Below are 14,371 nucleotides of genomic sequence, written 5' to 3'. Positions count from 1 at the left end.
GCGTGCGATGTCTGCGAGAGGGCTCATGTAGATGTTGAAGAGGGTAGGACTGAGCGAGGAGCCTTGAGGAACACCGCAGATGACTTCGGTGGCTTCAGATCTGAACGGGGGGAGGCGTATTCTCTGTGTCCTTCCTGCGAGGAAGGAGGTGATCCACTCCAGTGCCTTCTCCTGTATTCCGACGTTGCTGAGACACTGCACTAGTGTACGGTGGCAGACAGTGTCAAAGGCCGCGGAGAGGTCTAGGAGGATGAGGGCTGCTGTTTCACCGTTGTCAAGCAGTGCTCGGATGTCATCGGTGGCTGCGATCAGGGCGGTCTCGGTGCTGTGGTTGGCCCGGAAGCCAGACTGCGAGAGGTCGAGGGATCCGTTGGTCTCGAGGAAGGTGGCCAGCTGTTTGTTGACGGTCTTCTCGATGACCTTTGCAGGAAACGGGAGCAGAGAGATGGGGCGGTAGAGGTTAGTAGGTCTTTCACTATTACAAGACACCATACTCCTGCAAAAATCCATTTTACATCTGAAGCTTAACCAGGCACTCTGGGAAACCTGTGCAAGGCAGACAATTTCTCTATAGAGGCATGATGCTCTTCAGGAAGGTGAATATAATTGAAAACCGACTCAAACGATCGAAATGGGGATGATTTCACTATATATTCAGTTTTTTATTATTAACACTTAAGATTGCTGAAGGAGATGTGAAAATACAAGCAATCCATCGACTATATGGCATAGCCGTCAAATATCGACAGCCAGACATTTTTCATTTACCGAAGGTGGTGGCCAACAGATTCGATACCTCCTCTCACTAAAGGGAGCTTTCTGGTGCGCCCGTTACCAGACTGTATTCAGACCTAAGCGCCCATCCAGATCCCATCTTCAATTGATGACTGCACAAAGCAGCTGGACCCAATCTTTTTTCACTTCTAACTCGAGTCCTTTCTCTAGCTTAAGGTCTCCAAGACACTTTTTAAAATGAAATAAGACAACGGCCTACGACTTATTTTACATCCAAGGCAACTCCAGCGTGACTTCCGTTTGATTACGGAGTTATTGTTTTTGAGTACAATGCTTCTTTCATCTTCAAACTCGCAGTTACTATTAAGCTCTACAAGCATAGATATGCAACTTGGGCAGACTTTTAGGACAAACCGATCTGCTTAATGGTCCTGTGGAAGAGTCTCATAATTTTATCTCTACACAACATGACAAGTAAGGTCCTCGAGTGTGCCTTCTCCTATGCGTCACAAATGATTGCTTTTTTTAGCCTGATATTTACACAAGACGTTGTAATGCTTTGCATATATTATTTTCAGCCTTGAGAAAGCCCAGGGCACATAAGCGGCAGTAGTGTGCAATGTGCTGGCTGAAGCTCTAATCTCCACAATATTCAGACTACTACTTGTCATGTATACAGTAACACCTAAAATGTTGCTAATTAGTATATATTTGCATATTTTATTGACTAGATAAGCCTGATTTGGTTTCAAACTACATCGGGTTATGTATAAATATGAGATGTTTTCTAGAATGCAGGGTGCCTAGCTCTGGACTATTGTTGAAACCCAAAAACCAGCATATTAAATGACATGCTTCATTCCATTCCATTGCAGACAGTTAGCACTACAAAGAATCTCCTCCTCCAAGATTTAACAACACTGTATGACAAATATGTGACACTACTTATTTACATAGACGTTCAATTATGCACGATTTATAGTACAGAGCTGTCTTCCTAGGTGTCAGTGCTGTATGGAGCACAGGAGTCTGTTCACTGAGAAAGACCCTCAGCGGTGCATGGAGTGTAAGCGACAGTTCCCATCTTACCCATCTCTAAAAATCCACAGCACTGCGTGAAACGATGGCCACTCGCTTTCAGAGACTCCTACTACCTTATGGAATATCAAAGATGGATCTAACATTCATAGACACACAACACTGCTTGGGACATACGGTGAGACACTAAACATGCATGGCACAAGGGGTTTGGCTTACATCTACAGCAATCTTGGCACTGTATTCCACACAGTATGTGGCATTGATCTAGAGAGTGAGCTTCAGCACTGCATTAAAAATAGGACATTGCCTCTACCTAGAACAACATTTTCCGCCCGCAATACAGTAGGGCAGCTATCATCTTCACGGACTCTTGTCACTATAGAAACTTTGACTTCCTACTTACAGAAACATAGAAAAGGTCTCTCACAATGAACAACTCTTTCAAATAGGATACAGAATGTGATTCTCTCTTCCAAAACTAAAATTCTAAGCATTGTTTTACCATGATTCAACAAGCCGAAAGGAACCCATCAGGCTGCTCCCTGGTCTGAAACTCTCCTTACAAAAGGGAATTCTCCTACACTGGCTCCCCACTAGGCACCCGTGATCTGAAGTACAAGTATCCCTATTTGACATAAAATGTCATCTGCATGCCTTTTCTTAGTAATCAGAAGTTTCTAAACCCACCTCTTTTGCTTGCATGCTCTCAATAAAGCCAACACATTGTTTCTGAATGAATTGAGTAGCAGGTTTCCTAAGAGATTTCAGAAAATCTGTGAAGTCGCCAGTAGCAATTGGAAGAGAGGTCTTGGGAGTCAATGAATTCGGCGGCACATCTGCAAAATATCAGGAGAGAGAGAGAGAGAGCACAATCAAGAGCACTGAAGGAGACTTCAAACATAGCCAATATGCTATTCAGACCTATACGATATACACTGCATTGACCCCATGTCTTTAATGATGATTTAATGTAGGTGTATTTTCTGTTCTACTATCCATCATATACTAAAACTAGAATGACAAAGGTGATCTGGAGTCCGAAGAAAGGCTGACAGTTATCAAATGATGTGAAGTCTCCAGCCAGCAGACAGCATCTGGGTACAAGAGAGGTGAACCTGTTGAGTCCCCCAGAGTTTTAACAGACATACAACTGTCGACCAGGAGAACTGGCCCAGGAGAGGCCCATGGTCTACTTTTGTGCGAAGGCCAGCAACCCCCAAAGCACATGGGGGTAACTCCCCGACCAGATGTACCCAGCACCTTGTTTGATTTAGGTCTATTTTCTCCCAAATTAATGCTTATTGTACAAAGCCTTTATATTTTACAGAACACAAAGTTACAAGTGAAAATACTAAAACTTCGAACAAGACCCTGTTAAAAGACATAAGGGTTTTACATATGCAGGATCAGAATAGATTAGTGGAGAGGCATGCCAGCAAAGAACTGAACATGTAGCTGCTCATATGACCTGCAGGTGCTTCCGCATATCTGGCACATCAAAGAATGCAGCATCTAACAATTTGCAGGACGCAAAGAGACACCATTTAAAATGCTTAGTTGCATTGAACAGACGAGGCTAACTGCTGTGCACCACTTTCGATTACCAATGCAGGAGGAGGAAAGTTGAAATGAGAGGGAAGGAGGGTCCAATGAGAAATTATTGCTATTCATTTTGTAGTATCGCCCCTTTTCCATTACTTTATACAAAGGCAGAATACCGTTTATGAAGTTTTGTAGTCTTGTACCTGCTTTTGCTGAGTTCTTTGAGCTGCTAAAAATCTTTTTCACAGTATTCATCCGACGCCATTTTTCGCTGCTTTTTTTCTCTTCAAACTTGGCGAAAACGTACCCGGTTGTGCCATCTGCTGGACTAGCCCTTAAAAGAAAAGCGTGATTATTAGACTACTGGCACCAAACTAAAAGTGGCCCCCATTAGAGAATCATAGTTGAAAAGTGGGCCACATCTGTAACTCAGCACAGTTTTTAGCTTGTAAAACGACGCTGTATAGGTCTTTTGCAATGTAAATGAGACTGTATGCATTTGTGCTTGACGCATGCAATGTTTAACTAAAAAAGCAGTGGGCTGCAGGAGGGAGTGGTGAGATGATCAAGGTTCGGGATGGACTTTTTCCATATGGACAGGGTCAGTGCTGATTTGCATCAGGTGGGCCTCAGGTTAGATTGGCACAGTGGGCGAAAAAGAATGGGGTGGGATGTAACCCTGAGCAATTGCCCCAGATTTGAATATTTGCAAGCATTCATTACATCACCTTTTGGGTGTTTGATTGCCAGTAGTATGCCTGGAAACTTGACACTGGTGCAGCTTCCCAAGCCTACTGCTGTTAATGTTTGTAAATTCCAAAAAGTAGTAAATTTGGACCCAGTCAAGGAGTACTTCTGTGGGTGCAGATTTACTACTTTTTTGGTCAAGTCACTACATATACTTAAGATCCCAACGAAAAAATGAACAAGTTAAAACCCCTTAGTTAAATTAGAAACAGGTGAAAACCCAACACAAAGCAGTCAACTTATAAACCAAGAATGCATTTGAAATGTGTCACATCCCAAACACCCCTAAGTTATGCCCTTCCCTGTCCCTCCTGGGACTGGTAGTTCTTCCTAAGAACTCATTACTTCGGTCACGTACAACACAACAGCCTGTAGACCCAGCCCAGGGATCAATTATTTACATTTATTTTCACAGCAGGCACTCTTCATCATCTTTATTGCAATAATACTTGATGGTACAGTTGTCGAATTGGTGCATATGGGTGGGGCTCTGTGCTTCTAGTCTGCAACTTTAACAAATCATTTCCTCAAGTCACCACTGTTCCGTGTACTAATCTTAAATCAAGGAAGGCGAGCAGGAAAATTAACAGGGCAAGTTAAGCTATGGGTTGGGCTTGGCTCTAAGAGCCCGTGCACGAGTCGAGCCAAGAAAACGTTTGCCAAGCATATTTTGCAACAAACCAAATGTAAAAATAGAATACAATTGCTTCAAAAATCTAAAGAAAAGTGTATTTCTTTAATATGTGTAAGTGTTTTGCCTTAGTACATAAGATTATGTCACTGCATAGACAGATTTATTAAAAGTGACAGTTTTTTAAAATATTCATGGCTCATCCCCAACAACTAGGCCGGTAGTGACCGAATTATCAAGTCAGTAGTCATGTAAACCCTATACGTGGACTAGATTCTTAATGCAGATGAAGCAATTTTATAATGTTTTACATTAAATATAATAGGTGCTTGTACAGCGTACATTCTGAAGAGCGCTCATATGTTATAATAAAGAAAAAGAAGGCTCTGTGAAAATAAATACATCAGCGGTCACTGTTTTGTCTTTCATTCTTGACACACAACGAGAAAAAGGACTCCTAGCACACACGACTCGTAGCTCCCAGGCAAGAATATATTAATTTGGAGAGTAATACAACCCAAATCCCCCCATATTTATTTAGAGAGTGATAGAACCCAAACCTCCTCCACACAGGTAGGTCCAGAAACAGCCATACCCAGGCCCAGAAACAGCCATATCCAGGCCCAGAAACAGCCAAAAAACAGCCTGCAGACAAGTCAGACCAGCCTTTCTGGTATACTGTCCTATTGGCCCGTCCGGCCCTATCTGTATGCATGCCAGTGCCTTTATGTGGGTCTGTCAGTCTCTATCCATCTCATATCAAGCCAATTAGGATGGTGTACAGTGTTCATGCACATCAGACTGAATGTGTGCTGTCGTTTGTTTCATGAGTATGTGTCGCTTTGCACAAATCCCTTTAAAAGACTGAATATCTGGTCAATTTTATGGGTACTCATGGGAAATGAGTATACTATTGAAGTAACAAAAGCACTGCTACATCACCCCATTTTTTATTCATGGCACTGATACATTACCCAGTCTTTTGATGGCGGTCTTGTAGGCCATTCTGTTGTTGCTGCTTACGACTTCGCTCACGCCAGCACTTGGAGCAGTAGCCATGCCATGCCGGGTTGCCGTAATATCCACAGCCGTCCTTACACAGTAAGTCGGATTGGTCGAAGTGGATTCCCCAGGCCTCCATGGCCTGACTCATCATGAGCTGAAACAACAAGAAATATGGAAATGAGTCGTTTCCATAAATACATATCCCTTGTAATTAACAAAACTGCAAGTAGGTTTCGGTTTAATGCTATATATCAACCATCTGAAAAGAAAGCTTTTAACCAGAAAAGGTGTGTTTGTTTTGAAAGCAGACTTAAGAGCGCTTATTTAATGCACTTTTATAAAGCAACCATGCAAGCTCAGAAACCTAACGTCAGGAGACATTTGCTGTAGCTGTCTCAGTGATATTCTTGTGTAAGGAAAAAAATAAAAAGGGGCTATAATAAACACATAAATCGAGGGAATGATACATGACTCTCAAAGAGAGCAAAGGAACATGAAATTGTAAAGGCACACCACTGACAATTCGAGAAGCTACAACTAAAAGGAAGTTGTACACAAGTGACTAGGTAGACAGACCTAAAACCAAAATGACAGATCTTTGAGATATGATATACTGGGAGGACCTTGAATGGAAGGAAAATGTACCCCAAAGACTAGTTGAGGTCGAAGGATTTAACACTGAAGGATGACTTCGGAAATCCTAACCAATGAAAAGATCCTATCCCAAATATCAGGGAGAGCAGCACAGTGTAAAACGGAGTAAAACTCATTGTCTAAAATCAAAGGAAAGAGGGAGGGCCTACCAATAAAAGACAAACAAATCCTAAATGTAAGACATATTGTTATGATAAGAGTGAATGGAGGACCCAAAATAGAAAGGGCATTGTTTCCTAAATGCTAGGAAATCCGTAAACCGAATACTGAAACTCAGGCATATTACAAAGGCCATCAAGAGTCAGAGCAATTCAAACTGATAGAAAGATGCATCTTCAATGTCAGGTAGAGTAAAGGATCCAAAAGTAAAAGCAGTAGTGGCTGCTACCAGACTGGTGTGGTGGGGTGGGGGGTTAATTAACCAAAAAAAACACACCTCGGAACGGCCTGCCGGGTGCCGCTTCCTCTGCCTCCTCTTGCTTTCTGCAGTCCGACAGTAGCAGGAAGCACCCGGCACACAGGCTCCCCTGAGCCAATCACAAAGCTGCAATGCAGCATTGTGATTGGTCGGAGCACCTTGGAGAGTGGAACAGTGACCCTGTGCACGTCCCTGGCCATGCTCTGTAATGCAGCCTTGGACGAACATTCAAAGGGTGCATGAACGGTTTGGTCAGGCCAAGAGGGCCGGCCAAACAGTTCATATGCACTTTGAGAGTGCACACCAACCCTCCCCTGCTCTGGCAAGCCCCGCCCTACACAGGCCACTGACTGCATGCTATAGGAAAAAGAAAATGACAGTAACAATATGTTATTGTTATTTTATTTTTCCTTTTTTGCCCAGTGGGGCAACGCTCCTCCACCTTAGCGGAGGAGCCGTCACTCAGTAAAAGAAATGCATTTAATAAAAACAAGAGAAAACCGTAGTGAAAGGTGTACTCCAAAGGCTCCAGTAACCAATCACTACAAGAAAGGTGTGTCCCGAAGGCCAAGTAAGGGGGTGGGAGCTAACTCTAAAAGAAGACTTACCTTAGTGAGAAACAAGTGGACAGGGAACAAATGAATGTAGGAAAGATTTATTACAAAAGCAGACATCTCTGAAACAGATAAAACTAAAAAGAGAGCTAAAGATAAGTTAGGGCGAATGCCCTAAAACCTAGAGGAAGAAAGGTATATTCAAAAGCACAGCTAAAGCAGGAAGATCAAAACTGAACAGCTGGCATTTTTTTTTTAAACTTCTTTTTGTTGAAGTTAATAATACAATATTTCAGCTATGCAGATGATACTACACAGTCACAATAACATTTTTATACGGTAAGCTGTTACACATTTCCGCCTTATTACACAGTTAAGTTCATACCTCTACATGTCCTCACCCGAATCACTATCATCTTCTGGGGGGGAGCAAATATTCCCTCTGTACACGTTCCACTTTCCCCACACCTTAGCCCATTTGCGAGGGCATTTCCTATACAGAAATGTGGCCTTCTCTGCTACCATGATCATATCCATGTCTCTACTCCATAGCATTATTGTTGGCACTGTCCCCACCCCCCATTTTTGCGCTATGTTCCGTTTCGCTATGATCATGCCTGTCGTGGCAGAGAGGCGTTCAGGGTGCGTAAAATCTGTCAGGCCCCATATATTAAGGATACAACGCTGGGACTAAAGTGGGACCTGTTTCTCGGTGACGTCTGTTATTACTCTTACCACTTCGTCCCAGTATGGCGCAAGTTTGGGGCATTCCCATATGGTGTGATAATAGGTAGGGGTGGGCGGAATTTGCGTAATCGCGTTACGCAAATCTCCGCGAAACGGTAAAAAATCTCCGCGAACACGCAGAAATTCCGCGAACACGCGGAATTGCTTGTTCGCGGTACTTTTTTCCTGTTCGCGATCGCTGTTTGCGTGCTCGGGGTAAAATATCTCGCGAACACGCATATTGAGAACGCGAACAAGCAAAAAATTTCGCGAAATCGCGGAACGCATATTTTTGGGCAATTTCGCGTTCTCCGCGGAACGCGAAATTACCCAAATTCCGCAAATTCCGCGAACGGAACGGAATTTACCGCCCAGGCCTAATAATAGGTACCTATGTTGCCGCAGAGGCGCAGACAGCTTGGGTCGGGAGGCCCTTCCCATCTTTTCTAGTACCGTTCGTGTACAATAGGTCATGTAGTATTTTAAACTGCACCAGTCGTAGTCGGCTCGTCCCTCTTGATCATCCAGGTGCAGTGCTATTTCTCGATGTTGGTGGACAAATTGTTTAACCTTTTCTTCCAATTTACATGTCATCGTTTGTAGCTCTGCTACATTCCCTTCCATTGCCGTGACCCTATCGGAAGTTTACCGCATATCCGCTCTTATGAGGTTCATCTCGATCGTAACTTTATCGATTTTCGTCTCCAGATTGGTGCCGACTGTTTGTATCGCCGCCATGATTGATCCAAAGGATGGTTCCTCTGCAGGTACAGCTTCTTCATTCGTTCCATCCGTGGCCGAAAGCTGGCAAGGGACCGCGTACTTGTCCATTTTGTTGAGTTGGACGGCTGCCACAGTGCTTTTAGGCTTCGTCATGTTACTGCGTGGGTCTCAAGTTAAGTTTTGCGGTGGCAGCAGGAAGAGCTACAGTACCTCCGAATCGTAATATTGGTGCTCTTAGAGGATGGTGTGGTCCGAGGGTCTCGCTCTCAGTCTGCTGCTCACCGTAGTTTAGGCTGCATGGGTGGCTGTCTATTGGTCCGGACTATCTTGTGGCACTGTCCGGGGTACGCCAGAGTCTGTTCCCCACCACAGCTTCAAAATGTAGCTGTCGGCGGGTAGATATGGCGCCTATTTATTATGGAACCAGTAACCTGAAGGAGCCATGTAATGGCGGACGACTGTTGGCCGGATGTCACGATACAGTCTTTGTTTCAAAGCCTTTCACACAGACACATGCAATGCCCGGGTTTATTCGGTCTGATTTACCCGCGCCAATGGGGGTGCGTGGAGCTGCGAATGGGCGGGAGGGGTGGGAGCTTGTTTGGAGCAGTCTTGCGTGAATCCGCGGTGAGGGCCTCTTCTATCCCCACCTCCCGCAATGTTTACTACCGCGGCAGTGTCTTGTTTGGATGTGCCAGGGTTTATTTAATGCTGCATTGCCGCTACAACAGTATAGTGGTTCTCCCACCCTTCACTCCCAAGGCCACCAGGCAGAATTTCAATTTGTCGCTCCCACGGGGGATTGTGGAGAACCTTCCCCGCTTCTCCTGGGGTCTCACCTGGCAGGAGAACTTCGGCTGATGTGCTCGAGCAGCGCTCGCGGTGGGCCCCTAATGAAACGTCTCAGCCTACTGAGGGGGGCCCCCCTAAGACGGCCGAACAAAGTTAGACCTTACTTTAGCTTCTTTCATCTCATTCAGGTACTCATTCAGGTACTCCTGTGCCTTAATTTCAGAGGTAAACATCCAAACCCTCCCATTGGAAATAACTTTAAGCCGAGCAGGGTATAGCAAGCATGCTTCACAGCCAGTCCCCTGAAAGGGAGTTATCTGACGGAGCCTCCATCTATTTTCGACCGCGTTATGGCAAAAGTCCGGCCTGGCGCAGAAAGTGTGCCCCTTAAATGTGCATTTTGCATCGGGCCTTGCTCTGTCCAGTATAGCTTTTCGGAGAAGAAAGTTGCCGATGAACATCAGGACTGCCCTGGGCTGCGCCGTTTGCTCCGTTGCGTTGTCTTTTCTTTGTGTCATCTGAAAGCGATGTGCCCATTGGACCTCCATGTCCCAATTTCAGTGAGAGAGAGAGAGATCAGGAAATGCCCCCTTTAGGAGGTTTACAACAAATGACCTAGCATGGTCTCATTCAATGTTTTCTGCAAGGCCCAGCAGTCTCACATTGTTTCTCCGTTGCAGATTCTCAAAGTGTTCAAGTTTCCAAAGCACATTCTCTGCCTGCTTATCACACAACTCCTTTTATGTCTGCAGCTTCTCCACTTCCTCTTCCAGAGTTGCGGTTCTCTCCTCTACATGGGTTGTTACCCTTTCTGCGATGTCCGTGCATAATCTATTCACCTTCTGGAAGGACGCCTGCAGTTTCTTAGTGGCTTGATGTGCCCTACGGCTCGCCTGCCTGACTTCACCCTGCATCTGCTTTAAGGTAGAATAGACGAGATCGAGTGATGGAGGTGTGATAGGGTCGGCAGCAGATCCCGTGGAATTAGCTGCCCCCCCAGCCCCCAGGCTAAGGCTTGCGCCTAGTCATCATAGATCTGATTAGTGGCGGAGTAATCCCACTTAAGTTTACGGGCTGTAGCTATGTCTAACTTAGGAGGGCTGGTTCTAGCTTTGATCCTTTGTTTCTGGGTGGAGGTCTTACTGCGTCGCACCCTTTGGGTAGAGGAGGGGTCCCCTGAATCAGTCTCTTCCGCTGTATTGCCCTCACTGGAGAGTGATTTATCCGGGTCATCAGTAAGGGAGAAATTCTTATCTCCCCTGGGGATCCCAAAGCTGACAGAGCACAGTGAAACCAAACTTTGGCCCCTATCCCCCCTCCCCCTGGAGGCAGAGCAGCGTTGGGGACATCTGGCATAGTTATGGGCACAGGCATCTTGACTTTACCTTTCTCAGCCAGCTCCATCTCCAGCGGAGGTCTGATTTGTTCAGGCATACTTCTCCCATTGGCATCTGTGCTCACTGGCAGTTCCTCTTGCAGTGATCGATAGGCTGCGTCCTCTCCCTGCAGCCCCGGCTCCAGTCTGGGCTGCTGCTGTGACATTGTATCCGCGGAAGGGGTGTGGGGGTGGAGCCAGGCCCAGCTTGGCAGCGTCCAGTGTCCCGGTCTCAGCCGTGCTCAGGACGTTCGCGATGCCACCGGTGCACGCCAGTGAGAAAGCCTCTCCAACAGAGGGTTGCAGTGAGGAGCCCTCCGAGTAGGCCTTTTGCGGCTTGACCTGGCCCTCCATGCCTCCATCTCTCATTCTACTGCCCACCTCCTCCGTCTCTTTAGAATGGGCACCACGTCGGGGCAGAGTTGTGCCACGTCCAGCCGCTGTTCCCGCAGCGGCTACTTCCTTCGGAGGCTCCTTCCGGGCCTGATAGTCTTTGTGCCTATCGTTCCTTCCAGGTTCAGGCACCTCCGGCGTACACCGATGGCTACACCAGGTCCCAGCTGCGCCTCGACCACGAAAGTCAACCTCCTCAATCTCCGAAGACCGCTACCCCACCACCACGATATCAGCCGATCAACAAGGTAGGTGTGTATCAGCATGCCGGCATCTTTACTTTTTTTCTTAGGGTGAGAACTCAGCAGCGGCTCTCACAGCGGTCACCATCTTGCTCAGTTACACCCAAGGCTAGAGATTTTATAATGAAAAGAACTGCTACCCAGGTGACCAGCTTTAGATTTGTCAGGATGGTGCCTTTTTTTTTTTTCTTTTCTTTTGAGTTTCATATAGCGCAAACTAGACCTGAGGATATCAGGTATCAGAGCGCTTTACATCAGCACCAGTTTCGTTACAGACGGACATATTTATTTTTGTTAGGCACGGGGAGATTAAGTGATTTGCCCTGACTCACAGGATGCTGACTCACAGGATGCTGAGCGTCGATGCAGAGACTTGAAACCGGTTCCCCAGCTTCAAGGCCGACCGCTCTAGCCGCAAGGCATTCAAATGACGAAAGCAATGCCTTTGCTGTCTCTCACCCTGCACTTGTGTGGCCGGTCCGCCACAATCCTGATGAAGCTCTCAGTCCAAAAGCAAAAAATGTCAATGACTTGTTGAAAAAGCCTCAAGATGGGCTGCTATAATAGGACAGGCAATGAGGAACATCCTGATGCATAAATAAAGGTAACTGTAAAGGACAAGAAAAGTGCAAAGAGCCAACAACTTGAAAAACTATGGGCTTGATTTAGATCTCAGTGGATGGGTTACTCTGTCACAACAGTGAGGAACATCCAGTCAGCCGAAATATAAATAACATAGGATACAATTGGATTTATATTTTGGTGGATGGGGTACAGGGCCAGCTTTTGCGCTCATGGCGCCCAGTGCGACAATTATTTTTGGTGTCCCCAAACCCTATGACCACCTCCTCGGATACATTCACTACCACCAGGCAAAAGTGCCCCTCAACTCTCCAATCATAAGACACTGCTCAACACAGCGCCCCCGAAGTCAGCACCTCCGCCACAGGGTAGCGTCCAGTGCGCCTGCACCAGTCGCACTGCCCTAAAGCCAGCTCTGATGGGATATCCATCACCCTTGTGACAGAGTAACCCCTCCAACAAGATCAAAATCAGGCCCCATGCGTAAAAAGAAGGTCAAACTGAAAATTCCTGACAGTTCAGAAACAAGAAATACATTATTTCCATTAATGTTAACATCATGATTTTGTGAATCACATACAAAGAATCAGAACATAACTGAAAATTACAAAGTACTAGTCACAACTTACAAGCAATTCAAAAAGATAAAGGAGAAAATGGGAGTCATGAATCTGAAAACAGACTACAAATACTCACAACTTTATTTGATAGTAAGCATCAACGTACAGAAACATTTTTTTTCCGTTTTTATTATTTTGTTCAATATTTGATACGTCACAGACCTAGTTCTAGGATGCATAGGAAAGCTTACCAGGGATGAATTTCATGGAAGGAGATACATCTCAGACATGAGGTATTATTGTACGTGGTACTTGAGACAGGATTACAAATCCAGGATATGCTGGGGCACAATAGAGGTCAACATGTATTTTGGGCATTAATGGGTAGCACACTGTAGGTTTTTTGTTTTGAACATACTTCCATTACATGACAATAACAATTTGATACACAAGGAGATACAGTGATTCCATCACAACTATAGATTTTTTGGGGGTAAAAGGTCTGAAATGGAATTCGAAATAAAAATGTTCCAACACTTCAATAGGCAACTGCATCTGTTTTTGCAAACAGATGCCAATTTGGTAATACAGCAGCGACCGTATCGGTTTGTGGAGTCCCTTCTGTAAAACATATAGCGTGGATTTAAAGCTAGAGTCTAAGCCAGCAGTTCTCAAACTGTGCGCCGCGGCACCCCAGTGCGCCGTCAAAACTAGCCTGGGGTGTCGCAAACACACTGCCACCAAACACATGCCCGGGATTTGAAAGGCTGTGGTTTTCTTTGATTCTACAATAGATATCAGTTAGTAGCGAGGCCGCAGCCAGTCATCATTCTTCTGGAAAGCTGTAAGCTTATTGCGATCTGAGCAAGACTTTTACATTCACAGGTCCCCGATTTTCTGGCTGCCTTGGAAAACCAAAATAATCTGGACCACATACAGTAACATGTAAAAAAGCGAATTTTATTAATCAGTAATAAGAAGTGTTGCTTTGAATAATGGTTTAAACGCAGTCATTAGGTCTCGCCTGAGAGAGCGCATGCGCTGCTCTGGCGAGACATTTAGTGAGTGGGCTTTAAAAAGCAGACCACTGCTTTTTGTGTGGCCTAGAGCGTGCGGTTACGCGCACAGTAACGCGTATTCCTCGTATCGCTCGATAAGGCACCATCTGGCTTTCCTTTCACTTGCTCTCCCAAGCGTGCGCTTCAAAGCTCCTCCCCCACCACAGAGCACGTCTCGCGGCCGCGCATCTTGCTCGCTTTGATTTAAGCTTGTTTGCCTCGCCTTTGCTCTTTATTTGCTGCATTAGTTTCATGTTTCCTCCTTTTCTTCCTTCCTGGATTTCTTTTTTCCATTCTTCTTCCTTCTTTCCTCCATCTTCCCTTCTTTCCTTTCTTCCATCCTCTCGCTATTCCATTCTACCACCCTACTCTTAACATCTCTCACCCTAGTTTTCCTTCTTTCCCTCCCTTCCTTCCTTTTTGCCTCAGGTCCTCTTGTCTACACCATCAAGAGAAGAAAGTCCAGGTAACGTGTTTTTCTTGGTGAAAATGTGATGCTTTGTTGTCGATCTCCAGTTCTCTCACCAAGGATGCTATTAAACTGAATATTAGATTCAGGTTAATGCTTCCACCTTATTTCCTCCTCGTTGTCT

The 14,371-nt window shown here is 45.4% G+C and overlaps 1 protein-coding gene across 3 annotated transcripts in view; it reads right to left on the bottom strand.

Moving 5' to 3' along the window:
- Window positions 1-14,371, bottom strand: part of LOC146783991 (rab5 GDP/GTP exchange factor-like) — a 161,950-nt gene that overhangs the window by 134,525 nt on the left and 13,054 nt on the right. For all 3 annotated transcript variants that reach the window (XM_085633191.1, XM_085633192.1, XM_085633194.1), the window contains exons 2-4: window positions 5,671-5,855; window positions 3,522-3,652; window positions 2,464-2,612 (exon numbers count right to left, since the gene is read on the bottom strand). In XM_085633191.1, the coding sequence (XP_085489317.1) occupies window positions 2,464-2,612; window positions 3,522-3,652; window positions 5,671-5,852 (462 nt within the window). In that variant the 5' untranslated portion in view covers window positions 5,853-5,855. The remainder of the gene's footprint in view (window positions 1-2,463; window positions 2,613-3,521; window positions 3,653-5,670; window positions 5,856-14,371) is intronic.

Source organism: Triturus cristatus, chromosome 11 (genome assembly GCF_964204655.1).
Source record: "Triturus cristatus chromosome 11, aTriCri1.1, whole genome shotgun sequence".
Lineage (NCBI taxonomy): Eukaryota > Metazoa > Chordata > Amphibia > Caudata > Salamandridae > Triturus > Triturus cristatus.
Note: the sequence above shows the minus strand (reverse complement) of the source record. Positions and strands in the feature narration are given on the sequence as shown.